Raw genomic sequence first — 27,217 nt, forward strand, 5'->3', positions numbered from 1 at the left:
ATTCGTGCCACTCTGACTTGGCTGCGCCCACGGAGGAAGAGAATACCCTGGACATCATCCAAGGCTTCCTCAGGATCAGACCAAAGGTATGCGTGGCCACTTCTACGAGGCTGTGCCCCTACCTCCCGGCCAGTCTTTCTGCCCACATGCCCTGCTCACAAGGTGCCGGGGGCTATGCCCCCTCCCAGCTGTCTCTCCCCACTGACACTGTTATCCAAAAAGTGTACGCCTTCGCCCGTTGGGCAAGAGGCAACCGACGCACGGAGTCCAGGCATTTCTTTATTACGGATTCGCGCAAAGCTGGGGCTTAGCTGATGATGCTCCACGAAGCAAGCGCAAAGCTCAGAAGAACAAGATTAACATTTATGCAGTCTAGTTATACATACGTATTTTCCAAACTCTAGCTAAAAGATGCTATTGGTAATTAGTACGCGCGGTAGCTTTCCGTTGGTCTATAGATCTCTCGCTTTGATTTCAAGTTACAGTGTGTTTTTCATTTACTGCATGTCTGAGGGAGGGGTGAGGGTGAGTCCTTTAGTCCTGACTGGAGTCGGTGGTTGCGCTCTCCCCCCGCTGCCTTTACCTTGCCCCTAGTTTCAGTCTCGTTCCGCTGGCTTCTTGCCTTTGTTGCAAGTAACGGGCTGTTGGCACCTCCTGGGGTGAGGTGTTCCCCTTATCAGGCTTGGAGTTCTCCTTCAGGGGCACTTGTCATTAGGACAAAGTTACAGACGTACGGCGACCCTAACTTCACGAGCAGAAGTGAATCCCTTCATGGTGACTACAATGTGATAATGGGGATTGAATGCATAGCTAGACATCAGCGCTGTCTGTCCCTCTGTCCCCTCCTCGGCTGGCAGCAAGCAGACCAGAAGCTGAAGTTTCTGGCCGCCATCTGCACCGCCTGCGGCACCGCCACCATGGACTCCAGCGTGTGGGACGAGCTTTACTACTTTCAGTGGGAGGTGGTGGACACCATCCAGGTGAGGGGACAAGCAGTCAGGCCTCAAGAGGCAGGCCCAGGGGCAGTGGGCAGTGGCACAGCCCTGGGGGCAGGAGAGGGCTTGGCCGGGTAGGGGGGTGTGAAGGAGCGCTGCTCCAGGTTTCTCTCCTTGGAGATGTTCTAAAACCACTCGCGTGGCCCGACTGGAGCTGGGGGTTGGACCCAATGATGTTTGCAGGTCCCTTGGCCAGCCTGTGGCTCCGTGATGGGCACAGAACTTGCCACCACGGGGCCTGGGACCACTGAGTGCTGGGTTGGGAGGGGGTGCCAGGATGGGGGCAGCCGGGGCTCTGCCAGCCCCGCAGGCTCTTGCTGGCTGAAGGAGACTGCCCCATCCTGACGTGACTCACCCTGCTGTGCTCCCCAGGTGCTGCTGCAAGAGGAGCCCACTGACGACCTGGGCACCACGGTGTGGCAGCAAGCCATGTTGGCCATCACCTCTATGAGGTACCTGCCCCGGCCCCCAGCTTGGCCTCCTCGGTGCCAGGTGGCCCCGACAGCACTCGTCCCATATGGGGGGCATCCCCCGTGCTGGGTCTGAGAGGGAGGGGCAGGGGGCGGTACAGGGTTTTCCCCCTCAACTTGAGTGTCAGTAGCGTGGGGGTTGACATGACCCCTGTGGCGTGGGAGCCGAGCCAGGTCTCCAGCCCCAGAGTCTGCCTCTCCCTTGCTGGGCCCCAAGAGCACCCCTTTGTCCCTGCAGCAGAGTGGGACTGCGTCTGGAGGAGAAGACAAGCAGCCTCCTCCAAGCCTGCTTCCACAGCATCTTCTACCAGCACCCACAGGAGGACACCCAGGACCCCGAGGCTTCCCTCTACTCCAAGGTATGCCACAGGGTGAACCACGGGGAGATCCCCTGCCCCAGGGTCCCTTCCTGGGCACCGCAGGGCCATGGCCGTCCCCCCCTGGCTTCCAGGGCTGCCCCCAAGACTCTGTCTCCCTCGCAGACCATGGCCGTGATGGACAGCATGCTGAAGGTGCTGGTATGCAGTGCTGGCACGCTTGGCATCCTGGAGCTGCAGAACATCTTGCAGGTCTGGCCTTGGCACAGGGTCCCTATGGGCAGTGACCCCCGGCTCGAGCGGTGGCCCTCCCAGCGCCTGGTGCAAGGAATGGGGCAGGCAATGTCCCTCCTTCCCCGCCATGCCCCTCCCACTAGCCCCTTGCCCCCTGGCTGCTGCCAGAGCCCCTTCTTCTCCTGCCACAGCTCACCCCACCTCTGCAGCCGTGCTTGCTGCCCATCCTGCCCAACACTCCCGCCCAGACAGACCTGCCTGTCTGGCTTGGCAAGGGGAGCCCAGCCCTGGGGCTTTCCCCCTCCAGCTTTACCACGGCACATATCCCAGAGCCCCCACCACCGTTCCCCAGGGAGCTGGTCACCACAAAGCCTTGGGGTCCCTGGGTGGGGGGTGCAGGGACGTTGTTTGAGGGGGGAGGAGTGGAAGGCAGCAGAGGCAGCAGCAGGAGCAGGATGCAGCGACCTGCCTGGCCGCAGCAGGCTGCTGCGAGAGGCAAGAAGGACACATGCCCCATGCCAGGCATTGCCCCGGAGCAAGCCTGCCTGTGCCGTGCTGCGCCATGCCACCTCCCTGGCACACCAGCAGCTTTTCTCCTCCCAGGTCCTGCTGCCCTTCACCAGGTCCCAGAGGGAAGCAGTGCAGGAGAGGGCCGTGGCGCAGATTGCCAGTCTGATCGAGTTCACCACCTGCTCCATGCCACAGGTACCGAGCTCCTGGTCTGGGCAGTCCCACTGCCCTGTCCCTGCAGCCCGGAGCCCTGGCACCTCCTGGGGAAGTTGGGCACCCAGTCAGCAGGAGGCTGGGAGCAGGAGTCTTTGCCCTGTCCCTGCCCTGTCCACGCTCTCTCCCAGGGCAGGGCAGGGCAGGGCTGCCGCAGGCACAGGCAGGAACTTGGCTTCCCTGCTCCGGCCTGGTGCCCGGCTGCTCTGGGAGCAGCTGGGGCTCACCTTGTGACCGGCCTCACCTTGTGCCTGCACTGCCTCTCTTCCCCCAGGTCTGCTCCTGCTTTGCACAAACTATAGTCCTCAGACACCAGTGCTCCAAGAGTCATCAGTTTGCAATACTGGGGCTGCTGGTGGGGCACCTCATTCTCTGCTGCACCTGCAAGCGTGAGAGGACCCGCCACAAGGCTGCAGAAGCTCTCCATCACCTGCACACCTTCATCCTGAAGCAGAGAAGTAAGAGAGGCCGTGTCGGGCTTGGTCCCCCCCAGCATGGGCAGCCAGTGGCCACCCTCCTTGGCCAGAGAAAGCCGCATACAACCTGCCTGCCTGCCTGCAGTCTGAAGAGCCATTTCCTCTCAGCCCTGCTCACAACAGCCCCGGACCCTCCCTGCGTATCTGCTCCCCAGACCTGTCAGGGCGTCCCAGTCCTTTGCCAGTGACTTTTCTGCCCAGCACTCAGACTGCACCTCCAGCTCTGCACCCTCTCTCTCAGCACCCCGGTTTTTCTCCTCCCCAGGCAGGCAGCCCCGGTCGCATGACAGAGGGCAGCTGGAGCACCAGGAGGTCTGGCAAGCGAGGCAGCCCCAGCAGCTTTTGCAAACCAGCGGCGCCAGAGAAATCTTCCTGGTAAGAAGGGCCTTCAGCTCCTGGCTGGCGGGATCAGCATGAGCGAAGGGACACCTGATGCATGGCGATAGCGGGGGCTTGCGCCGATCCTGAGCAGGGGCGAGGCAAAGGCCTCCAGTGAGCTCTGGTTCCCCATGGCACCCTGACCCCCACCGTCCATCTGCCCAGCGCAGCCTGGCTCTGCGTCCCACTCCCTGCACAGCCAAGATGCTCTGGGGGATGCTCTAGGTGACAAATCTCCCTTCCTCTCCTTCATGCCGCAGAAGTTCACGAAATACCTCCGTCCCTCTGACCGGGCAGACATCATCCTCCTAGCCATCAACAACATGAGAGACCCAAGCACCTACAGCATCCGCGTGGCTGCCCACATGGTGGATGTCCTTGTGTTGGGCCCTGCCTTCCAGCCGGGGCAGGTGAGTCGCCCAGGGGTAGCACAGCTGATGCTCCAGCCCCCCGGGGCACCGTTCCTCCCCCGGCTCTGCACCTGGCCAGCGCTGACACCATCTCCAGCTGGCATACCACAACGGGAACAGAAGCAGCTCCCAGAGGGAGCTGGGGAAACAGCCGCGCTCACCCTACTGACATCCCCACTCCCTCCTGTGTCTCCTCTCCAGGTCTTGAAGATCGTGCGCGCCATCTACACAAACCTGCCCTCCATCAGGATGCTGGTAGCCGTCAACAGCCTGGACAGGGCCCTGCGCGTGCTGGCAGACAAACACCCCAGCGAGGTGGTGGCCGGCCTGCTGCACTGCTCCCCAACATGCACCTAGTACGGGGCTCACCAGACTTTAGGGCTGCTCTCACCCTGGCAGAGGGGTCCCAATACCCTCCCAAGGGACTTCAGGCCGGCCTTACTCCTGGGTGTCCCCACTGACAGAGCCCTGGTTCTCCACAGTGTCGCCATGACCATGTGGGCGGTGATGCTCTTTGAGCCCCGGGCTGCCAAGAAGGTGCTGCAGGAGCTCATCAACGTCATGATGAACCAGTCGCTGCACAAGACCTCCGCCTCTACCAAGGACAACCCGCGCGTCCTCTCCCTGGCTGTGAGTTGCTGGATGAGGCCTCACTGACCTCCGGGGCTGCTCTCAGCTGTCTGGGGCCACCCCTTCCCTTCCATGCCCGCCCCAAGCCTTGGCCTCCCCAGGGGTCAGCGAGATGTCCGTGTCTGGTGTCTTCTGCAGGCAGCCAGCACCATAAGCAAGATCCTCCTGCAGTCCAGCTGCCCACGGGACGTGGAAGACATTTTCCCCCGGCTTTTCCTGGCACTGCTTTTCCAAGTGTCATTCACCACAGAGCTGACGCCAGAGGAGGTGCTAATCTTCTGGACGGGCCACCAACAGGGTCTGATTACTCCTATCAGGTGCGCCATCCCTGTCCGCTCGTCCCTGCCAGCCACCTGGAGCCAAGCCAGGGGTCCCGGTGGGAGCTGAGCATTTCTCCTCGTGCAGGTCTGTGGTGCAGGCCATGACGGTGCTGCTCTGCAGGATGGGCCTTGAGAGCCACATGCTGGCCATCGAGGCGCAGGGTGGCTGGGACATGCTGCTCAGTGCCCAGACCCACCTCCTGGGAGTGCGCATCGTGGCCAGGTGAGAGCCCCTTCTCCACACTCCTGGGGGACTGTGCACCCCACACCACCCCCTCCCTTGGGGCTGATGGCAGGGGGTCCCCACTGCTTGCAGAAAGTGCTGCAGTCCAGTGATGACCAGACTGGTGCGACCCCCAGAGATGTGCCCGCCTGGCTCAGGCCTGACAGTGCTTCCTTCCCCCTTCCAGGGAGATGAGGAACACCCCAAGATCCCTGCGCTCCACCATCTTCCGCCATCTGGCAGAGCTCCTCTCTGTGGAGAATCCCTCCTGGGAGATGGTCGCCATGGTCTTCTTTGTTGAGGTGAGCCTGATGGCACTGCTCCAAGCTCCCTCCGATGCTCAGTTCTCCCATGCCCGCTGCTGCAGCGGGAGCTGGGGAAGCAGGTGGGCTCTGGCTGGTACCATGGAGGAGCCAGGCGAGCAACCAGTGCGGTGTGGGGCACGGGGGCTCTCCGCAGTCCCTGCTGCCTCCATTCAGGCTTGGCCTTGCCCCGGTGTCCTTGCCCTGCCTGAGCTGATGGCTGGAGCCAGCGCTGCACCTCTCCAGCTCCCGTTGCGTGTGTTTCAGATGGTGGGCTGCATTGGCCTCAGTGAAGAGCTGGACTGTGCCCTGGCAATCTTCCCCACGTATCTGCAGAGCCAGTGCCTGGGGATGCCCACCCTGGTGCTCAGGGCCATCCTCAGGCTCACCGAGAGGCCTGACACAGTGAGTAGGGGGCAGCTGGGGCAGCCAGGACAACAGCCCATGGCAGAGCTGTGGGTGGTAGGTAACGTGGCGGCTTGGGCTTTTGTGGGCATGGGGAGCTGAGCCAGCTGCAGCCAGCTCTCCCGCGTCCCTGGCCCACTGCCCCATGGCAAGGGGAGAGGCAGCAGTGCCGAGGGGAACAGGGTCCCACTGCCAGCACGTCCCAGCAGGGATGATGGCAGCAGAGCCACCAGCCCGAGTGTGGGGTCTGCAGAGCGTGGCCGTGGGGTGATGAGCCCCGCGATGAAACGCAGGGCCTGCTGGCAGCTCGCGCAGCTTTCCAAGCAGCGCTGGTCACCCACCAGGCTGCTCAGGGGGTCTGTTGCAAACGGGGGCAGCCGAGGGTCTGGCAAGGAGCCAGAGCTGTCTGTCCTCCCCCTGCGCACCCTGCTCTTCCCATGGCCGTGCCAGGGAGCCCTGTCTGCCAGGCGCTTGCCCTCGTAACCCATGCTGCCTGCTGAGAAGCCAGCGGGGAGGCCAGTGCTCACGGGGAGGGTTTTCAGCCCTGCGGTCGCTTGCCGCTTTACAAAAATGAGGTGGCGTGTCTCACATAGGCAAGGAAAACCCTTGTCCTGCTGCCGTACGTCATGGAGCGGCTGCAGGCTGATGACAGTGACGACAGCGCCGTGGCCCTCTCCGTGCTTGACAACATGCTCCAGCTTCCGGCGGGGAAGAAGCCCAGCCTCATTGCCCCGGCGCTGGCTGACAAGCTCCAGCCACTCTTTGACAACGTAAGGCTGGCGGAGAGCCCCATGCTCCCCTCATTGAGCACCTCGTTCGCGTCTCCCACCGCAGCCCCCATGCTCTGCAGGAGGATGCTTTGCCCTGCAGCCCCCAGCCACTGTCGCTGCCCTCGGTGACTCCGTGCTGCACCCCAAACCCCCAGCGTGGACTCACCCTGGCTCGGCCTGCTTGCCGCAGGGCGGACGGGGGTGGCAGGACAGCAGCCGGTGTGCTGAGCAACACCAATGTGCACCCTGCCCTGGCAGCATCCCCCAGTCCTCCACAGGGTCTCCCTCTCCGGCCCCCAGCCCCTCTGCACAGACATTCTGCATGCCACGGCTCATGCACTCCCTTATGGAGCAGGGCTGCCTGCAGCCATCTGGGGGAAGTTCACCTCCACGTCAGCCCCTCGCTTGCCACGGGCTTGCGCTTGGGGCTGAGGTCCTCCTCCCCTCCTTCCCCAGCATTTGGACACTGTGCGGGAGAAATCCATCCACCTCTTCCAAAGCGTGATGTGGCTCGTGGTGGGCACTGAAAAGAAGAAGATGAAGAAGAAGGTGTGGAGCAGCCTGCTGCCACTGCTCTTGCACCTGCACGATCAGAACAAAAGTGTGGCCAAGGTGGGATTCTTAGCCTGACCGGTCCTTTGGGCCCGGCAATGCTGACACTGGACCCTTCAAATGTGTGCCACTGGGAGGTCTAGCTTGCTGAGTCCCTAGGGCCAGGCAGAGACCCCCTCCCTGCCCACTGCTGCCCTTCTCCTGCTGCTGCCCAGATGGACGGGGAGGTGGGTCCCTTTCCCACCCAGCTCCCTCCGCACAGCCCCTGCCATGGGTCCTGCAGCCCCAGAGACTGAGCTACAGCTCCACAACAGCCTGGGGCCACCAGGGCCAAAGCACTGAAGCCCTGACGGCCTTCCAGTCAGAGAGGGTGATTGTCCTTCTCTTCCCCGGGGTGCTGAGCATGGTGACAGCACCAATTCCCAGCTGGAGTGTCTTCCTGGCATGGGATAGAAGAGGTTCTGAGCCCCGCCAAGAGGGAGGACACAGGGTCCTGTGCCCTCGATGGTGGTGGTGGCATCTCTGTTGCTCACCAGGCCTCCCAGGAAGCCCTCCGCAGTGCTGGCCTGTTCCTGAAGTGGAGGCAGCTGGAGCACATGGCTGAGACTGGGCAGGCATGGAGGATCAGCGAGTGCCTGGTAAGCAGAGCCCCAACACCCCTGGGATCTTCCCCGGGCAAGCCCTGCCCTGTGCCCTGCGGGGAGGGAGGGGGGATGGAGGGCTGTGCCCCCTTGGCTGCACACACCCTCCTGGAGCAGGCTCTGCTCCGCATTGTCTTTGCCCCTGGGGTCCCCAAGGGGACCCTGCCACTAGGGTGGCACCCCTGCATCCCTGGGAGCCTGATGCTCCCTCTGAACCCCGGTGCCACACAGTGGGGAGCTGGGGATGTCCTGCTGGGGGGAAGGGGGATGGCCCTGGGTGGAGGGATGGCCAAACGCGGGGGCACCTCTGCGCCCACCCTGCACCCTTCTCCTCTCTGCAGCTGGCCAAGAAGAGGAGCAGGGCCATGGCCTACCTGCACCAGAGCCTGCATTACCTGCACAGCTCGCAGGAGCCCCTGCGATGGGAGGCTGTCAGGTTCATCGGTGAGCCATGACTCCCAGGGTCCCTGTGTCCCAGCACAGGACCTATGGGGCACCCCTTCACCCCCTCCTGCCCCTGCCTGCACAGGTGGGGCTGGCAGGAGGCTCATCCATCCCCTCCCTGATGCTGCACTCCGGGGTCAGCCCTCCCGGGGGGACCGTGCAGCCAGGTGGGCTGGCTGCAAGGGTCTCTGAGCGGCAGCAGCATCCTTGACACACTGTGTTGCTCCAGGGCTCGTTGGGCGGTGCGTGCGTGAGCAGCAGCACATGGAGTACATCCGACATGGTGAGCGAGGGCAGTGGGGAGGAGGAAGGAGCTAGCACGGAGCTCCCCCCCGCAACCTGGGCAAGGGGGGATCTGCTCCCAGCGTGCCTAGGGGGGACGGGGTGTTTCTGCAGGGGGCTATTCCTGAGAAGCAGCTTCCAGCCGAGCCACCTGTCCCCTGGCTGCTTCCTGGCCCTGGCAATCACAGGGTGCAGTGTGCCCTGCCTGGAGGGGACACAGGGCTGTCACCTCTCCTCTGCTGCTTTGTCCCCACAGTGCTTAAAGGCGCAAGGAAAGACACCAGCCCCCTGGTCTCCTCCCTGGCAACTCAGACATTCCTCATCCTTGGACGACGAAGGCTGTAAGGGGTGGTTTAACCTACGACTACTGCGCTTATGGCTGCCAAGGACATGGGAGAGGTGGCACTCGACCCCCAGCGAGGGCTCTGCTCAGGCAGAGACGAAGCAGCAGCCCCAGCCCGAGGATGCTCTGCAGGCTTCTCTTCCTGAAGGCTAACAGGGAAGAAGACACCTCAGCCCCAGAGGAGCTGGCGTCCTCTGGAGAGCAGCAGGACAACTGCTCTTTCCAGTGGTCCAGGGCAAAGACGTGCCCTCATGCTTCGCCTTTGCCATAAAGTGCCAGCTGCTCCACTGGGCTGTGAAGCAGAGGGGAGAAGCCCAAGGTGGAGCCGAAGCAGAACTTGAAAGCAATGCCTTCCTTCCCCTCTCCAGGGCCACGCTGCCGCAATAAATGACTTTTTCTGCCACCCACTGTCTGAGCAGCCTGCACTGCCTGGGGCTGACGTGGCTGAGCCCAGGGGCTACCAAGCCGCTGATGCTCTGGCTCCAGCAGCACAGGCCCCTCCATGTCCCCAGCAGGATGGGCAGCTCTGTCTCCTGCCCATGCCACTTGTCCCCACCTGCCCTGCAGCCACTGCTGCCCAGCACGTCACCAGAGCAGCAGTAAGGGGGCACACTGCAAAACCAAGCCCTCTGTTGAGCCATCAACAAAGCCCAACAAACAAAGCCCAAGCCTTTGACCAGTCTCCAAAGGGGAGACCACCTGCGGGCAGCCAGCAGCCCCTCCACGATGCCCCGGGCATGCATGGCAACAGTCTTTGGCCACCTATGGCCGGGGCGGTGAGCCTGTGGCGGCACAGAGGCCGGCCGAAGGGCGCTCCCGCTGCCCGCCGGCCCGCTCCCGGCTGTCCCGCACACCGGCCCCTCAGAGCCCACGCCACCGCCTTCCCGACCCCGCTGCCCCTGCGGCCCCACCGCCCCTCAGCGCCGCGGGCCGGCCCCGCGCCTCCGCACAGAGCGGCAGAATCAGGCGGGTCAGGGCTGGCAGGGACCTCTGGAGACCATCCAGCCCAAGGCCCTGCGAAAGCAGCTCCCCCAGGAGCCGGCCGCTCAGGGTCACGGCCAGGCGGGGTTTGAGAGCCTCCAGAGACTGCCCAGCCCCGGGGCAGCCCACCCCAGGCCGTGACACCCCCACAGCACAGCCCATCTCCTCCTGCTCGGAAGGGAAGGAGCTCCCTGTGTTATCGAAATCTCGGAATGAAGAACCTATCGACACCAATGTGATGTAGATAAGCAGAGACTTCTTTATTGACGGCTGGGTGCGTGAGCGAGTCCTCTCACGATCAACGCACACCAAGTCTCAAAATTAGACACCATATATAGAACTTATTCATACATATTCATTAAGTATGCATGCATAACCATGATATTTCCCGTAAAGCATTAACATATTCTCCTCCTATATCCGATTCTGCATAGTAGAGCTTAGAAAGGTCTAGAAATGGGTCTGGGGTACGATTTGGGTAGGTGGTATATGAGTCGGTGGTCGCGATCTCCCCCTGCCGGAATTACCTTTTACTAAAGTTCACGGTTTCTTGGCAGGTAACCACAAGCTGTTCCAGTCGACTCTCCCCAGTTTCCATTCATCTCATATTCTGACATTTCAATACACCTTCTACATACAGAAGACTGGTCAAATACAAAGAAACCTTTCAAGCCATAAAGTTATTACCAAAGTTTTAACAATGGTTCTAGCCCATTCTTCTAGCTGTGGTAGGGGATGTAGAGAGGATCTCATAGCAGCTTTTGCTGTGCAACTATAAGTTTCATTAAAATAGATTTCTTATCCTTCTGTCTTTCTATTCTATAAAAGAATTTTATAAAATCAAATAATCAATCAAATAAAGTCAATCAATCTTAACTTATTAGCAAAACTGTGACACCTGTGTGGCCGTTTGTGCCCGTTGCCCCTTGTCCCGTTGATAAGATCCCGTCGGGCCGAGGCCCAGGTGCGGTGCCCAGTGCCCAGGCAGCGCCCTGAGGGAAGGTGCCGGAGGCAGTGACAGGCACGGGGGCTGGTGGCCCTTCCCCTGGCCGCCTGGCCAGGCACGGGGGCTGGTGGCCCTTCCCCTGGCCGCCTGGCCAGGCACGGGGGCTGGTGGCCCTTCCCCTGGCCGCCTGGCCTCAGCCACTCCTGCAGCTGGGGCGAGAGAAGGCTCCAGGAGCCCAGGGACTGGGGCTCCCAACTAGGCACACCTAGAAGCCTCTGGGACTCTTTGTCCAACAGCCCTGCTGGCAGCTGCGGCGCTGGATCCAGGAGTGGTGATCTCCCCCTCTCTCTAGCTGTCTTGCCCCATGTCCCGCCCCCGCCGCCTCAGCTTTTTCTCCTGAAGTAATACAAGGCCTACCCCAGCTTCTCCTAAAGCCACATAGCTTGGTTGGATATAATTGTGAAAGGGTCAATGTTTACTGGGTGTTTGTTCCATTAAAGTTGATGTTTAGGTACGGACCTCGGGTGTTACCTCAGCGCAACCCACAGCAAGGGCATTTGCGAGTCTCAGTCGCTCTCTCCCTCCTCATAGCTGGGATGCGACAGATCCCCCCTGAGTCTTCTCTCCTGCAGGCTGAACAGGCCCAGCCCTCTCAGCCTGTCCTCCTAAGGGAGATGCTCCAGTCCCCTCACCATCTTTGTAGCCCTCTGCTGGCCCCTCTCCAGTAGTTCCTTGTCTCTCTTGGACTGGGAAGTACCTTCTGGAGCCCTCAACCATGGCATTCCTCCAAGGAGGTCCTTGAAGAAGACAGCGTTAGCTCTCCTGTAGGCCAGGGCGGCAATCCTACTTGTCGGCTCGCTTCCTCAGCACAGGACCCTGAACTCCGCCATCTCATGGTCATTGCGGCCAAGGCTGCCTTCAACTTTCACATCCCCAACCAGCCCCCTGCTTGCGAAGAACGGGTCTGAGAGCACAGCTTGCCTCGTTGGCTCCTCCACCACCTGTGTCAAAAAGTTACCGTCGGTGCTCTGCAGGAACCTCCTGGACTGTGTGAGCCTAGCTGGGTTGTCTTTCCAGCAGGTGTCAGGGAGGCTGAAGTCCCCCGTGAGAACCAGGGCCTGGCATCGTGAGGCTGCCTGCCATTGTCTGTAGAAGGCCTCATTGGCTTCCCCTCCCTCATCAGGTGGCCCGTAGCAAACACCTACAACGGCATCCCGCGTGTTGGCGGGCCCCTTCATCTTTACCCGTAACCTCTGGACTCGTCCTGCACCCACCCCAAGGGAGAGCTCGCGACCTTCCCGTTGCTCCCTCACACAAAGAGCAACTCCACCACCTCTCCCTGCTGGCCTCTTTTCTAAAAAGCACGCAGCCACCCACGACAGCCTCCCAGCCGTGGAGGCTATCCCGCCATGTCTCCGTAACTGCAATGAGCTCATGGCCCTGCGACCGCACACAGATCTTTCATTCTTCCTGGTGATCCCCTGTGCCGCGTGTGCTGGTGTATGGGCATTGCAGAGAGGCGACCGAGCACACAGGTCTCCCGGGAGGGGTGCAAGAGGATCCACCGCCGCCATGCACAGCCTGGAGGCGGTTGGCCTTCTGGGACTCATCTCGGGAGGCAGCTAAGGAACACATATCGCTGCTCTGCTTGGCCTGGCTTATGCCCCAGTCGCAGGTGATGGCACGAGCATTGCCGCACTGCAGCCCTCCCCCTGCATCCTTCGCTTTAAAGCTCGCCTCGCCAGGTTGGCCCAGCAGGCCTGGGCTGGGCCCAGTGGGGCTGGGGTGAGGAGCAGGGGGACTCCCCCCGCCCCCGCCCGGGTTCCAGCCAAGGGATGATGGAACAGTGCCCTGCACCATGGCAACAGTGCCCGGGGTAACCCGAGTGACCCCAGCAGTGCCAGTCTGTGCGGCTGCGGCTGAGCGCACGGGAGGGCGTCTGTCGTCCCTGTGTGCCCACCAGCCTTGGAGCAAGGGGAGCCGCGCAGGCCTTGTCCCGAGCCCCAGGTGGAAGAGAGAAGAGCCTCAGCGTGCCTGACGGTGTGGGGGCTGAGCCCCAGCTCAGCCTGGCCACAAGCGGGTGCGGCCCCAGGAGCGAGGTGACAGAGGGGTCCCTACGACAAGTGGCATGCCCCCAGTCTAGATGAACCCCAGCCCCATAGAGGGAGAAGGAGGAAGAGGGAGTCAGTCCCAACCCCCTGGGGCAAGGAGCGGTCAGTGGGGCCCTGGGGCATCAGGAAGGGTCACAGTGGGGCACTTTGTGACATGCCGTGTCACCCGGTGCTGCCCCCACAGTGTCTGGGAGGAAGGTGTCGGGGCAGGCTGGTGGCAAGGAGCCCCCTGAACAGAGCTACTTCTGCCCCACCGCCCCTGGCAGGGCAGCCCCGGGTGCTGCAGGCTTCCCTTCACCCCTTTCCTCTCTCCCTGCCGCAGGATGGCGGGGATACCCGCCAGCCACCCCAGGCAGTCCTGGCAGGAAAAGGACAGAGCTGCCCCAGCTCCCAGCTCGCGGCTGAAGCCCAACAATTGTAAGTTCCCGCTGCTGCATGCGCGTGAGTGTGAGGGCATCGTGGGCAGGGGGCTGCCCACTCTGCTCACCCTGCCCTGCCCTGCCCCAGACTCGCAGCCCCCGGCCAGGATGGCAGCCAGGCTCCCATGGGGCAGCGGCCAAAGACCCAGCCCTGCCACAGCATCCCTGGGGCAGGGACCCTCCCTGCCCCTGGTACCAGTGCATCCTTCACCCAGGCACACCGGGCCCCCCTCCTGGTGCTGCCCTCCAGCATCGCACCCTCACCCCTGGGGCGCGCAGGGGACACCAGTGTCCCAGCCTTGAGCTGGGGCTGGGGACATCCCCAGGAGCTGGGCGGAGGGCTCGCGCTTTGCCCACGGCCTGACCCCAGCCCTGCCTGCTCTGTGTCCGCCAGATTCCTGCCACTCTGACTTGGCTGCGCCCACAGAGGAAGAGAATACCCTGGACATCATCCGAGGCTTCCTCAGGATCAGACCAAAGGTATGCGTGGCCACTTCTACGAGGCTGTGCCCCTACCTCCCGGCCAGTCTTTCTGCCCACATGCCCTGCTCACAAGGTGCCGGGGGCTATGCCCCCTCCCAGCTGTCTCTCCCCACTGACACTGTTATCCAAAAAGTGTACGCCTTCGCCCGTTGGGCAAGAGCCATCCGACGCACGGAGTCCAGGCATTTCTTTATTACGGATTCGCGCAAAGCTGGGGCTTAGCTGATGATGCTCCACGAAGCAAGCGCAAAGCTCAGAAGAACAAGATTAACATTTATGCAGTCTAGTTATACATACGTATTTTCCAAACTCTACCTAAAAGATGCTATTGGTAATTAGTACGCGCGGTAGCTTTCCGTTGGTCTATAGATCTCTCGCTTTGATTTCAAGTTACAGTGTGTTTTTCATTTACTGCATGTCTGAGGGAGGGGTGAGGGTGAGTCCTTTAGTCCTGACTGGAGTCGGTGGTTGCGCTCTCCCCCCGCTGCCTTTACCTTGCCCCTAGTTTCAGTCTCGTTCCGCTGGCTTCTTGCCTTTGTTGCAAGTAACGGGCTGTTGGCACCTCCTGGGGTGAGGTGTTCCCCTTATCAGGCTTGGAGTTCTCCTTCAGGGGCACTTGTCATTAGGACAAAGTTACAGACGTACGGCGACCCTAACTTCACGAGCAGAAGTGAATCCCTTCATGGTGACTACAATGTGATAATGGGGATTGAATGCATAGCTAGACATCAGCGCTGTCTGTCCCTCTGTCCCCTCCTCGGCTGGCAGCAAGCAGACCAGAAGCTGAAGTTTCTGGCCGCCATCTGCACCGCCTGCGGCACCGCCACCATGGACTCCAGCGTGTGGGACGAGCTTTACGACTTTCAGTGGGAGGTGGTGGACACCATCCAGGTGAGGGGACAAGCAGTCAGGCCTCAAGAGGCAGGCCCAGGGGCAGTGGGCAGTGGCACAGCCCTGGGGGCAGGAGAGGGCTTGGCCGGGTAGGGGGGTGTGAAGGAGCGCTGCTCCAGGTTTCTCTCCTTGGAGATGTTCTAAAACCACTCGCGTGGCCCGACTGGAGCTGGGGGTTGGACCCAATGATGTTTGCAGGTCCCTTGGCCAGCCTGTGGCTCCGTGATGGGCACAGAACTTGCCACCACGGGGCCTGGGACCACTGAGTGCTGGGTTGGGAGGGGGTGCCAGGATGGGGGCAGCCGGGGCTCTGCCAGCCCCGCAGGCTCTTGCTGGCTGAAGGAGACTGCCCCATCCTGACGTGACTCACCCTGCTGTGCTCCCCAGGTGCTGCTGCAAGAGGAGCCCACTGACGACCTGGGCACCACGGTGTGGCAGCAAGCCATGTTGGCCATCACCTCTATGAGGTACCTGCCCCGGCCCCCAGCTTGGCCTCCTCGGTGCCAGGTGGCCCCGACAGCACTCGTCCCATATGGGGGGCATCCCCCGTGCTGGGTCTGAGAGGGAGGGGCAGGGGGCGGTACAGGGTTTTCCCCCTCAACTTGAGTGTCAGTAGCGTGGGGGTTGACATGACCCCTGTGGCGTGGGAGCCGAGCCAGGTCTCCAGCCCCAGAGTCTGCCTCTCCCTTGCTGGGCCCCAAGAGCACCCCTTTGTCCCTGCAGCAGAGTGGGACTGCGTCTGGAGGAGAAGACAAGCAGCCTCCTCCAAGCCTGCTTCCGCAGCATCTTCTACCAGCACCCACAGGAGGACACCCAGGACCCCGAGGCTTCCCTCTACTCCAAGGTATGCCACAGGGTGAACCACGGGGAGATCCCCTGCCCCAGGGTCCCTTCCTGGGCACCGCAGGGCCATGGCCGTCCCTCCCTGGCTTCCAGGGCTGCCCCCAAGACTCTGTCTCCCTCGCAGACCATGGCCGTGATGGACAGCATGCTGAAGGTGCTGGTATGCAGTGCTGGCATGCTTGGCATCCTGGAGCTGCAGAACATCTTGCAGGTCTGGCCTTGGCACAGGGTCCCTATGGGCAGTGACCCCCGGCTCGAGCGGTGGCGCTCCCAGCGCCTGGTGCAAGGAATGGGGCAGGCAATGTCCCTCCTTCCCCGCCATGCCCCTCCCACTAGCCCCTTGCCCCCTGGCTGCTGCCAGAGCCCCTTCTTCTCCTGCCACAGCTCACCCCACCTCTGCAGCCGTGCTTGCTGCCCATCCTGCCCAACACTCCCGCCCAGACAGACCTGCCTGTCTGGCTTGGCAAGGGGAGCCCCGCCCTGGGGCTTTCCCCCTCCAGCTTTACCACGGCACATATCCCAGAGCCCCCACCACCGTTCCCCAGGGAGCTGGTCACCATAAAGCCTTGGGGTCCCTGGGTGGGGGGTGCAGGGACGTTGTTTGAGGGGGGAGGAGTGGAAGGCAGCAGAGGCAGCAGCAGGAGCAGGATGCGGCGACCTGCCTGGCCGCAGCACGTTGCTGCGAGAGGCAAGAAGGACACATGCCCCATGCCAGGCATTGCCCCGGAGCAAGCCTGCCTGTGCCGTGCTGCGCCATGCCACCTCCCTGGCACACCAGCAGCTTTTCTCCTCCCAGGTCCTGCTGCCCTTCACCAGGTCCCAGAGGGAAGCAGTGCAGGAGAGGGCCATGGCGCAGATTGCCAGTCTGATCGAGTTCACCACCTGCTCCATGCCACAGGTACCGAGCTCCTGGTCTGGGCAGTCCCACTGCCCTGTCCCTGCAGCCCGGAGCCCTGGCACCTCCTGGGGAAGTTGGGCACCCAGTCAGCAGGAGGCTGGGAGCAGGAGTCTTTGCCCTGTCCCTGCCCTGTCCACGCTCTCTCCCAGGGCAGGGCAGGGCAGGGCTGCCGCAGGCACAGGCAGGAACTTGGCTTCCCTGCTCCGGCCTGGTGCCCGGCTGCTCTGGGAGCAGCTGGGGCTCACCTTGTGACCGGCCTCACCTTGTGCCTGCACTGCCTCTCTTCCCCCAGGTCTGCTCCTGCTTTGCACAAACTGTAGTCCTCAGACACCAGTGCTCCAAGAGTCATCAGTTTGCGATACTGGGGCTGCTGGTGGGGCACCTCATTCTCTGCTGCACCTGCAAGCATGAGAGGACCCGCCACAAGGCTGCAGAAGCTCTCCATCACCTGCACACCTTCATCCTGAAGCAGAGAAGTAAGAGAGGCCGTGTCGGGCTTGGTCCCCCCCAGCATGGGCAGCCAGTGGCCACCCTCCTTGGCCAGAGAAAGCCGCATACAACCTGCCTGCCTGCCTGCAGTCTGAAGAGCCATTTCCTCTCAGCCCTGCTCACAACAGCCCCGGACCCTCCCTGCGTATCTGCTCCCCAGACCTGTCAGGGCGTCCCAGTCCTTTGCCAGTGACTTTTCTGCCCAGCACTCAGACTGCACCTCCAGCTCTGCACCCTCTCTCTCAGCACCCCGGTTTTTCTCCTCCCCAGGCAGGCAGCCCTGGCCGCATGACAGAGGGCAGCTGGAGCACCAGGAGGTCTGGCAAGCGAGGCAGCCCCAGCAGCTTTTGCAAACCAGCGGCGCCAGAGAAATCTTCTTGGTAAGAAGGGCCTTCAGCTCCTGGCTGGCGGGATCAGCATGAGCGAAGGGACACCTGATGCATGGCGATAGCGGGGGCTTGCGCCGATCCCGAGCAGGGGCGAGGCAAAGGCCTCCAGTGAGCTCTGATTCCCCATGGCACCCTGACCCCCACCGTCCATCTGCCCAGTGCAGCCTGGCTCTGCGTCCCACTCCCTGCACAGCCAAGATGCTCTGGGGGATGCTCTAGGTGACAAATCTCCCTTCCTCTCCTTCATGCCGCAGAAGTTCACGAAATACCTCCGTCCCTCTGACCGGGCAGACATCATCCTCCTAGCCATCAAGAACATGACAGACCCAAGCACCTACAGCATCCGCGTGGCTGCCCACATGGTGGATGTCCTTGTGTTGGGCCCTGCCTTCCAGCCGGGGCAGGTGAGTCGCCCAGGGGTGGCACAGCTGATGCTCCAGCCCCCCGGGGCACCGTTCCTCCCCCGGCTCTGCACCTGGCCAGCGCTGACACCATCTCCAGCTGGCATACCACAACGGGAACAGAAGCAGCTCCCAGAGGGAGCTGGGGAAACAGCCGCGCTCACCCTACTGACATCCCCACTCCCTCCTGTGTCTCCTCTCCAGGTCTTGAAGATCGTGCGCGCCATCTACACAAACCTGCCCTCCATCAGGATGCTGGTAGCCGTCAACAGCCTGGACAGGGCCCTGCGCGTGCTGGCAGACAAACACCCCAGCGAGGTGGTGGCCGGCCTGCTGCACTGCTCCCCAACATGCACCTAGTACGGGGCTCACCAGACTTTAGGGCTGCTCTCACCCTGGCAGAGGGGTCCCAATACCCTCCCAAGGGACTTCAGGCTGGCCTTACTCCTGGGTGTCCCCACTGACAGAGCCCTGGTTCTCCACAGTGTCGCCATGACCATGTGGGCGGTGATGCTCTTTGAGCCCCAGGCTGCCAAGAAGGTGCTGCAGGAGCTCATCAACGTCATGATGAACCAGTCGCTGCACAAGACCTCCGCCTCTACCAAGGACAACCCGCGCATCCTCTCCCTGGCTGTGAGTTGCTGGATGAGGCCTCACTGACCTCCGGGGCTGCTCTCAGCTGTCTGGGGCCACCCCTTCCCTTCCATGCCCGCCCCAAGCCTTGGCCTCCCCAGGGGTCAGCGAGATGTCCGTGTCTGGTGTCTTCTGCAGGCAGCCAGGACCATAAGCAAGATCCTCCTGCAGTCCAGCTGCCCACGGGACGTGGAAGACATTTTCCCCCGGCTTTTCCTGGCACTGCTTTTCCAAGTGTCATTCACCACAGAGCTGACGCCAGAGGAGGTGCTAATCTTCTGGACGGGCCACCAACAGGGTCTGATTACTCCTATCAGGTGCGCCATCCCTGTCCGCTCGTCCCTGCCAGCCACCTGGAGCCAAGCCAGGGGTCCCGGTGGGAGCTGAGCATTTCTCCTCGTGCAGGTCTGTGGTGCAGGCCATGACGGTGCTGCTCTGCAGGATGGGCCTTGAGAGCCACATGCTGGCCATCGAGGCGCAGGGTGGCTGGGACATGCTGCTCAGTGCCCAGACCCACCTCCTGGGAGTGCGCATCGTGGCCAGGTGAGAGCCCCTTCTCCACACTCCTGGGGGACTGTGCACCCCACACCACCCCCTCCCTTGGGGCTGATGGCAGGGGGTCCCCACTGCTTGCAGAAAGTGCTGCAGTCCAGTGATGACCAGACTGGTGCGACCCCCAGAGATGTGCCCGCCTGGCTCAGGCCTGACAGTGCTTCCTTCCCCCTTCCAGGGAGATGAGGAACACCCCAAGATCCCTGCGCTCCACCATCTTCCGCCATCTGGCAGAGCTCCTCTCTGTGGAGAACCCCTCCTGGGAGATGGTCGCCATGGTCTTCTTTGTTGAGGTGAGCCTGATGGCACTGCTCCAAGCTCCCTCCGATGCTCAGTTCTCCCATGCCCGCTGCTGCAGCGGGAGCTGGGGCAGCAGGTGGGCTCTGGCTGGTACCATGGAGGAGCCAGGCGAGCAACCAGTGCGGTGTGGGGCACAGGGGCTCTCCGCAGTCCCTGCTGCCTCCATTCAGGCTTGGCCTTGCCCCGGTGTCCTTGCCCTGCCTGAGCTGATGGCTGGAGCCAGCGCTGCACCTCTCCAGCTCCCGTTGCGTGTGTTTCAGATGGTGGGCTGCATTGGCCTCAGTGAAGAGCTGGACTGTGCCCTGGCAATCTTCCCCACGTATCTGCAGAGCCAGTGCCTGGGGATGCCCACCCTGGTGCTCAGGGCCATCCTCAGGCTCACCGAGAGGCCTGACACAGTGAGTAGGGGGCAGCTGGGGCAGCCACGACAACAGCCCATGGCAGAGCTGTGGGTGGTAGGTAACGTGGTGGCTTGGGCTTTTGTGGGCATGGGGAGCTGAGCCAGCTGCAGCCAGCTCTCCCGCGTCCCTGGCCCACTGCCCCATGGCAAGGGGAGAGGCAGCAGTGCCGAGGGGAACAGGGTCCCACTGCCAGCACGTCCCAGCAGGGATGATGGCAGCAGAGCCACCAGCCCGAGTGTGGGGTCTGCAGAGCGTGGCCGTGGGGTGATGAGCCCCGCGATGAAACGCAGGGCCTGCTGGCAGCTCGCGCAGCTTTCCAAGCAGCGCTGGTCACCCACCAGGCTGCTCAGGGGGTCTGTTGCAAAAGGGGGCAGCCGAGGGTCTGGCAAGGAGCCAGAGCTGTCTGTCCTCCCCCTGCGCACCCTGCTCTTCCCATGGCCGTGCCAGGGAGCCCTGTCTGCCAGGCGCTTGCCCTCGTAACCCATGCTGCCTGCTGAGAAGCCAGCGGGGAGGCCAGTGCTCACGGGGAGGGTTTTCAGCCCTGCGGTCGCTTGCCGCTTCACAAAAATGAGGTGGCGTGTCTCACACAGGTATGGAAAACCCTTGTCCTGCTGCCGTACGTCATGGAGCGGCTGCAGGCTGATGACAGTGACGGCAGCGCCGTGGCCCTCTCCGTGCTTGACAACATGCTCCAGCTTCCGGCGGGGAAGAAGCCCAGCCTCATTGCCCCGGCGCTGGCTGACAAGCTCCAGCCACTCTTTGACAACGTAAGGCTGGCGGAGAGCCCCATGCTCCCCTCATTGAGCACCTCGTTCGCGTCTCCCACCGCAGCCCCCATGCTCTGCAGGAGGATGCTTTGCCCTGCAGCCCCCAGCCACTGTCGCTGCCCTCGGTGACTCCGTGCTGCACCCCAAACCCCCAGCGTGGACTCACCCTGGCTCGGCCTGCTTGCCGCAGGGCGGACGGGGGTGGCAGGACAGCAGCCGGTGTGCTGAGCAACACCAATGTGCACCCTGCCCTGGCAGCATCCCCCAGTCCTCCACAGGGTCTCCCTCTCCGGCCCCCAGCCCCTCTGCACAGACATTCTGCATGCCACGGCTCATGCACTCCCTTATGGAGCAGGGCTGCCTGCAGCCATCTGGGGGAAGTTCACCTCCACGTCAGCCCCTCGCTTGCCACGGGCTTGCGCTTGGGGCTGAGGTCCTCCTCCCCTCCTTCCCCAGCATTTGGACACTGTGCGGGAGAAATCCATCCACCTCTTCCAAAGCGTGATGTGGCTCGTGGTGGGCACTGAAAAGAAGAAGATGAAGAAGAAGGTGTGGAGCAGCCTGCTGCCACTGCTCTTGCACCTGCACGATCAGAACAAAAGTGTGGCCAAGGTGGGATTCTTAGCCTGACCGGTCCTTTGGGCCCGGCAATGCTGACACTGGACCCTTCAAATGTGTGCCACTGGGAGGTCTAGCTTGCTGAGTCCCTAGGGCCAGGCAGAGACCCCCTCCCTGCCCACTGCTGCCCTTCTCCTGCTGCTGCCCAGATGGACGGGGAGGTGGGTCCCTTTCCCACCCAGCTCCCTCCGCACAGCCCCTGCCATGGGTCCTGCAGCCCCAGAGACTGAGCTACAGCTCCACAACAGCCTGGGGCCACCAGGGCCAAAGCACTGAAGCCCTGACGGCCTTCCAGTCAGAGAGGGTGATTGTCCTTCTCTTCCCCGGGGTGCTGAGCATGGTGACAGCACCAATTCCCAGCTGGAGTGTCTTCCTGGCATGGGATAGAAGAAGTTCTGAGCCCCGCCAAGAGGGAGGACACAGGGTCCTGTGCCCTCAATGGTGGTGGTGGCATCTCTGTTGCTCACCAGGCCTCCCAGGAAGCCCTCCACAGTGCTGGCCTGTTCCTGAAGTGGAGGCAGCTGGAGCACATGGCTGAGACCGGGCAGACATGGAGGATCAGCGAGTGCCTGGTAAGCAGAGCCCCAACACCCCTGGGATCTTCCCCGGGCAAGCCCTGCCCTGTGCCCTGCGGGGAGGGAGGGGGGATGGAGGGCTGTGCCCCCTTGGCTGCACACACCCTCCTGGAGCAGGCTCAGCTCCACATTGTCTTTGCCCCTGGGGTCCCCAAGGGGACCCTGCCACTAGGGTGGCACCCCTGCATCCCTGGGAGCCTGATGCTCCCTCTGAACCCCGGTGCCACACAGTGGGGAGCTGGGGATGTCCTGCTGGGGGGAAGGGGGATGGCCCTGGGTGGAGGGATGGCCAAACGCGGGGGCAGCTCTGCGCCCACCCTGCACCCTTCTCCTCTCTCCAGCTGGCCAAGAAGAGGAGCAGGGCCATGGCCTACCTGCACCAGAGCCTGCATTACCTGCACAGCTGGCAGGAGTCCCTGCGATGGGAGGCTGTCAGGTTCATCGGTGAGCCATGACTCCCAGGGTCCCTGTGTCCCAGCACAGGACCTATGGGGCACCCCTTCACCCCCTCCTGCCCCTGCCTGCACAGGTGGGGCTGGCAGGAGGCTCATCCATCCCCTCCCTGATGCTGCACTCCGGGGTCAGCCCTCCCGGGGGGACCGTGCAGCCAGGTGGGCTGGCTGCAAGGGTCTCTGAGCGGCAGCAGCATCCTTGACACACTGTGTTGCTCCAGGGCTCGTTGGGCGGTGCGTGCGTGAGCAGCAGCACATGGAGTACATCCGACATGGTGAGCGAGGGCAGTGGGGAGGAGGAAGGAGCTAGCACGGAGCTCCCCCCCGCAACCTGGGCAAGGGGGGATCTGCTCCCAGCGTGCCTAGGGGGGACGGGGTGTTTCTGCAGGGGGCTATTCCTGAGAAGCAGCTTCCAGCCGAGCCACCTGTCCCCTGGCTGCTTCCTGGCCCTGGCAATCACAGGGTGCAGTGTGCCCTGCCTGGAGGGGACACAGGGCTGTCACCTCACCTCTGCTGCTTTGTCCCCACAGTGCTTAAAGGCGCAAGGAAAGACACCAGCCCCCTGGTCTCCTCCCTGGCAACTCAGACATTCCTCATCCTTGGACGACGAAGGCTGTAAGGGGTGGTTTAACCTATGATTACTGCGCTTATGGCTGCCAAGGACATGGGGGAGGTGGCACTCGACCCCCAGCGAGGGCTCTGCTCAGGCAGAGACGAAGCAGCAGCCCCAGCCCGAGGATGCTCTGCAGGCTTCTCTTCCTGAAGGCTAACAGGGAAGAAGACACCTCAGCCCCAGAGGAGCTGGCGTCCTCTGGAGAGCAGCAGGACAACTGCTCTTTCCAGTGGTCCAGGGCAAAGATGTGCCCTCATGCTTCGCCTTTGCCATAAAGTGCCAGCTGCTCCACTGGGCTGTGAAGCAGAGGGGAGAAGCCCAAGGTGGAGCCGAAGCAGAACTTGAAAGCAATGCCTTCCTTCCCCTCTCCAGGGCCACGCTGCCGCAATAAATGACTTTTTCTGCCACCCACTGTCTGAGCAGCCTGCACTGCCTGGGGCTGACGTGGCTGAGCCCAGGGGCTACCAAGCCGCCGATGCTCTGGCTCCAGCAGCACAGGCCCCTCCATGTCCCCAGCAGGATGGGCAGCTCTGTCTCCTGCCCATGCCACTTGTCCCCACCTGCCCTGCAGCCACTGCTGCCCAGCACGTCACCAGAGCAGCAGTAAGGGGGCACACTGCAAAACCAAGCCCTCTGTTGAGCCATCAACAAAGCCCAACAAACAAAGCCCAAGCCTTTGACCAGTCTCCAAAGGGGAGACCACCTGCGGGCAGCCAGCAGCCCCTCCACGATGCCCCGGGCATGCACGGCAACAGTCTTTGGCCACCTATGGCCGGGGCGGTGAGCCTGTGGCGGCACAGAGGCCGGCCGAAGGGCGCTCCCGCTGCCCGCCGGGCTGCCCGCTCCCGGCTGTCCCGCACACCGGCCCCTCAGAGCCCACGCCACCGCCTTCCCGACCCCGCTGCCCCTGCGGCCCCACCGCCCCTCAGCGCCGCGGGCCGGCCCCGCGCCTCCGCACAGAGCGGCAGAATCAGACGGGTCAGGGCTGGCAGGGACCTCTGGAGACCATCCAGCCCAAGGCCCTGCGAAAGCAGCTCCCCCAGGAGCCGGCCGCTCAGGGTCACGGCCAGGCGGGGTTTGAGAGCCTCCAGAGACTGCCCAGCCCCGGGGCAGCCCACCCCAGGCCGTGACACCCCCACAGCACAGCCCATCTCCTCCTGCTCGGAAGGGAAGGAGCTCCCTGTGTTACCGAAATCTCGGAATGAAGAACCTATCGACACCAATGTGATGTAGATAAGCAGAGACTTCTTTATTGACGGCCGGGTGCGTGAGCGAGTCCTCTCACGATCAACGCACACCAAGTCTCAAAATTAGACACCATATATAGAACTTATTCATACATATTCATTAAGTATGCATGCATAACCATGATATTTCCCGTAAAGCATTAACATATTCTCCTCCTATATCCGATTCTGCACAGTAGAGCTTAGAAAGGTCTAGAAATGGGTCTGGGGTACGATTTGGGTAGGTGGTATATGAGTCGGTGGTCGCGATCTCCCCCTGCCGGAATTACCTTTTACTAAAGTTCACGGTTTCTTGGCAGGTAACCACAAGCTGTTCCAGGCGACTCTCCCCAGTTTCCATTCATCTCATATTCTGACATTTCAATACACCTTCTACATACAGAAGACTGGTCAAATACAAAGAAACCTTTCAAACCCTAAAGTTATTACCAAAGTTTTAACAATGGTTCTAGCCCATTCTTCTAGCTGTGGTAGGGGATGTAGAGAGGATCTCATAGCAGCTTTTGCTGTGCAACTATAAGTTTCATTAAAATAGATTTCTTATCCTTCTGTCTTTCTATTCTATAAAATAATTTTATAAAATCAAATAATCAATCAAATAAAGTCAATCAATCTTAGCTTATTAGCAAATGTATAACATTTCCCCCCTTTGAAAGTGTTGAAAATCATTTTTCAATACTTTCACATTATTTACATATCATTTGTTTCAACATATTTTGGTGGTGGACTATGTCTTGATGGAATAGTTGGTACTTCTCTCATACGATTGACTGAAATTCTGTTGGTAAACTGTTTCTTCAAACATGCATAGACTAGCACGATCATCAGAATTACAATTAGTAACAGAAACAACGTTTTGATGATGCACTGTATCCAAGAGCTCAAATTCCATCCCAGTTTGTTAAAAATTTTCCCTAACCAGTCTTCTGACATATCTTCTTGAATTGATTCTGTTTCTTTTTCAATTTTATCTAATAAATCCAAATCATGTTCCACATCTTGTGTGACATTTGAAATGTGGATACGACAGTGGCCCATCTTACCCTTGAGATATCCACATACTCCATGTTCTTTAAGTAGGAGCATATCTAATGCCATTCTATTTTGTAAAGTCATTCTGGAGGTCGCCTGTAATTGTATATTCAATTCCTTAAACCCCTTTTTGGTAACGTTTGCTAATTTTTCCACTTGACCACTTAACTGATAGAGCCATGCTCTGTTTCTATATGAAGCTATAGGATTTAAAAGTGATTCAAGTGCCCAGCCAGTTTTCACTCCTGTAGATGGTTCATTCCAAATATCATCATTTATCTCAGATCTCTTTATTCCTTTCAATTCTAAATTCTCTAAAGATCCTCTAAACGGTGATTTCTTCCAAACTGGACACAATGTTGGCATGCCTAAAGTAATTTGTTTCACCTTACCATCTAATGGTAAATGTGTTGTCCAGGTTCCACCGCTTAATGCCCAAACTAAATGTCCTGGACTTCGAATGGTAGTTTTTCTGCAACTAAACAAAGTTCCTTTTCTAACTGTAAAAGTGCTGGTTAAATTGAAAATATTCTTAAGACCTCGACAGAAACAACCATATTTCAAAGCAGCGGCCAACGGAGGAATTCTTTGGATTGCTAAGTCTGCATTACTGCAATCATACACTTTCTCGCATTTCCACCATGGCACTATTTTATTTTCCTTCTCCCGATGAAGTTGACCTATCATTGGCCCAGGGTAATACTGAAAAAACTTTTCCATCCCAGGTCAAACACCAAGAAGTTCTTGCCATATACTGAAAACGGGAAAATATGGACATAGACCATATAGAGTCCCATTGTTCTACTAATTGGGTACCTTGGCCAGTTTTGTTACACTTCCATTTCATGATACTTCTGCTCGCATTGGTTTTAAGTTGTTCATCACAAGAACACCATCCTAACTGGGGATTTGGACCCCCAGGAAAAAGAACTCAAGCTATGGCACTAGGTCGGGATCCTGTTATAAAATCATAATTCAATAGTTTTTTACAATCTGTTTCTTTACCTGGCGACTTCCACTGTTTTCTGATAACCTTTACTTGTTCATACCGTTGAGTTACTGGCCTCTGTTCACAATAGGTGGTCTCATTTTTACATTCCAGATTGGTCAGATTCATGGTTAAAATTCCCCATCGAATAGATTCACCTACTGCCCTAGTTATCGGCAAACAAGCAGTGATCCGCGTGATATTTTGTAAATTGGCAAATTCTTTAGTCAATCCTACCATGACATTTTCCTCAGCCATTTGTTTGGGAATTTCAATCACTTGTTCTGTTTCTACTTGTCTTTTGTTCCTGTCCACCAAGCCAGCCCATGATCCCACCAACACTACCGACCAAAATAAAATCCAATATAAAAATTAGACATGTTTCAGTGTCAATTTTAAGGTCTCTGGGTCACGATTGACAATCTTCCATGGAGTAGGTGCTTTCTTCACTCGAGTATAATGTATCCAAGCATCTGATTCTGCTATCTTGACAGCTGTAAAAGTGGTTAACAGTATCTGGAAAGGTCCTCTCCAGCGCTCCTGCAAAGGTTCGGAGGTCCAGGTCTTCACACAGACATAGTCTCCTGGTTGGAAATCATGCACTGAATTTTCCAGGGGTAAAGGTCTATTCCAAATTACTGCATCCAAAGTTTTCCTTAGAAAAAGCAAATAGTTATACACACATCTTGTTTTCCTTTTACATGTATGTTTAGATTTGGTTCTAGAGACTCATATGGTTTTCCATATAATAATTCATAAAGACTGACTGAGGTTCCACTCTTTGGCTGTACCCTGACTCATAATAATGCCAATGAAAGTGCCTGAGGCCACTTTAGACTGGTTTCTTGACAAATCTTACTTACTCGTCGTTTCAAAGTTTGCTTCATCCTCTCCACTTTTCCACTAGATTGCGGTCTCCAAGACGCATGCAAATCCCAATTAATACCCAATACTTTGCTAACACTTTGGACTACTTCAGCAACAAAGTGTGGACCTCTGTCAGAGGAAATTCCAATAGAAACTCCAAATCTCGGAATTATTTCTTGTAATAACCACTTCACAACCTCTTTTTGCTCGTGTGGTGCGACAGGGAAGGGCTTCTGGCCATCCTGTAAAAGTATCAACCCTTACCAGGATGTACCGGTACCCATTTTGTCTAGGTAACTCTGAAAAATCTACTTGCCAATAATCTCCAGGTTCTGTACCAGATTTCAGTCTACCCATTTGAACCTTTTTCTTAATCACTGGATTATTTTTCAAACATACTTCACAC

At 59.7% G+C, this 27,217-nt stretch overlaps 3 protein-coding genes and 1 long non-coding RNA gene across 5 annotated transcripts; all 4 read left to right on the forward strand.

Annotated features, from left to right (window-relative positions):
- Positions 1 to 3,596: 3,596 nt before the first annotated feature.
- On the forward strand, positions 3,597 to 4,543 carry LOC308061956 (uncharacterized protein). The gene is made up of 2 exons (XM_080382703.1): positions 3,597 to 4,003; positions 4,205 to 4,543. Exons 1-2 carry the CDS (start codon positions 3,845 to 3,847, stop codon positions 4,358 to 4,360), a joined length of 315 nt encoding a protein of 104 aa, XP_080238829.1. The 5' UTR covers positions 3,597 to 3,844; the 3' UTR covers positions 4,361 to 4,543.
- Positions 4,544 to 5,537: 994 nt separating this feature from the next.
- On the forward strand, positions 5,538 to 8,782 carry LOC308061954 (maestro heat-like repeat-containing protein family member 6). Its single transcript, XM_080382700.1, has 6 exons — positions 5,538 to 5,883; positions 6,477 to 6,653; positions 7,110 to 7,265; positions 7,619 to 7,843; positions 8,188 to 8,290; positions 8,520 to 8,782. Exons 1-6 carry the CDS (start codon positions 5,581 to 5,583, stop codon positions 8,606 to 8,608), a joined length of 1,053 nt encoding a protein of 350 aa, XP_080238826.1. The 5' UTR covers positions 5,538 to 5,580; the 3' UTR covers positions 8,609 to 8,782.
- A 10,342-nt stretch (positions 8,783 to 19,124) lies between these two features.
- Positions 19,125 to 21,409, forward strand: LOC308061955 (uncharacterized protein). 2 transcript variants are annotated; one of them, XM_080382702.1, is made up of 4 exons: positions 19,125 to 19,244; positions 19,512 to 19,649; positions 20,243 to 20,419; positions 20,876 to 21,409. In XM_080382702.1, exons 1-4 carry the CDS (start codon positions 19,134 to 19,136, stop codon positions 21,047 to 21,049), a joined length of 600 nt encoding a protein of 199 aa, XP_080238828.1. In that variant the 5' UTR covers positions 19,125 to 19,133; the 3' UTR covers positions 21,050 to 21,409. The 2 variants fall into 2 exon arrangements, with proteins under 2 accessions (XP_080238828.1, XP_080238827.1); XM_080382701.1 differs by having other exon boundaries at positions 19,125 to 19,649.
- Positions 21,410 to 22,035: 626 nt separating this feature from the next.
- LOC308062548 lies at positions 22,036 to 23,088 on the forward strand. The gene is made up of 2 exons (XR_013927614.1): positions 22,036 to 22,339; positions 22,595 to 23,088. It is a non-coding gene; the product is annotated as an uncharacterized lncRNA (long non-coding RNA).
- The last annotated feature ends 4,129 nt before the right edge of the window (positions 23,089 to 27,217 follow it).

Source organism: Falco punctatus, assembly GCF_963210335.1.
Source record: "Falco punctatus genome assembly, chromosome: 4".
Classification (NCBI taxonomy): Eukaryota; Metazoa; Chordata; class Aves; order Falconiformes; family Falconidae; genus Falco; species Falco punctatus.

Excerpts from the sequence above, each read along its gene's own strand:
- LOC308061954 (XM_080382700.1), top strand. The coding sequence starts at position 5,581 with ATGGAGGAGCCAGGCGAGCAACCAGTGCGGTGTGGGGCACGGGGGCTC. Across the intron at positions 5,884-6,476 it reads TCACCGAGAGGCCTGACACA|GCAAGGAAAACCCTTGTCCT; the intron begins GTGAGTAGGGGG and ends TGTCTCACATAG. Across the intron at positions 7,266-7,618 it reads AGAACAAAAGTGTGGCCAAG|CACCAATTCCCAGCTGGAGT; the intron begins GTGGGATTCTTA and ends GCATGGTGACAG.
- LOC308061956 (XM_080382703.1), top strand. The coding sequence starts at position 3,845 with ATGCCGCAGAAGTTCACGAAATACCTCCGTCCCTCTGACCGGGCAGAC. Across the intron at positions 4,004-4,204 it reads CTGCCTTCCAGCCGGGGCAG|GTCTTGAAGATCGTGCGCGC; the intron begins GTGAGTCGCCCA and ends TCTCCTCTCCAG.
- LOC308061955 (XM_080382701.1), top strand. The coding sequence starts at position 19,134 with ATGAGGAACACCCCAAGATCCCTGCGCTCCACCATCTTCCGCCATCTG. Across the intron at positions 19,650-20,242 it reads TCACCGAGAGGCCTGACACA|GTATGGAAAACCCTTGTCCT; the intron begins GTGAGTAGGGGG and ends TGTCTCACACAG. Across the intron at positions 20,420-20,875 it reads TCCAGCCACTCTTTGACAAC|CATTTGGACACTGTGCGGGA; the intron begins GTAAGGCTGGCG and ends CTCCTTCCCCAG.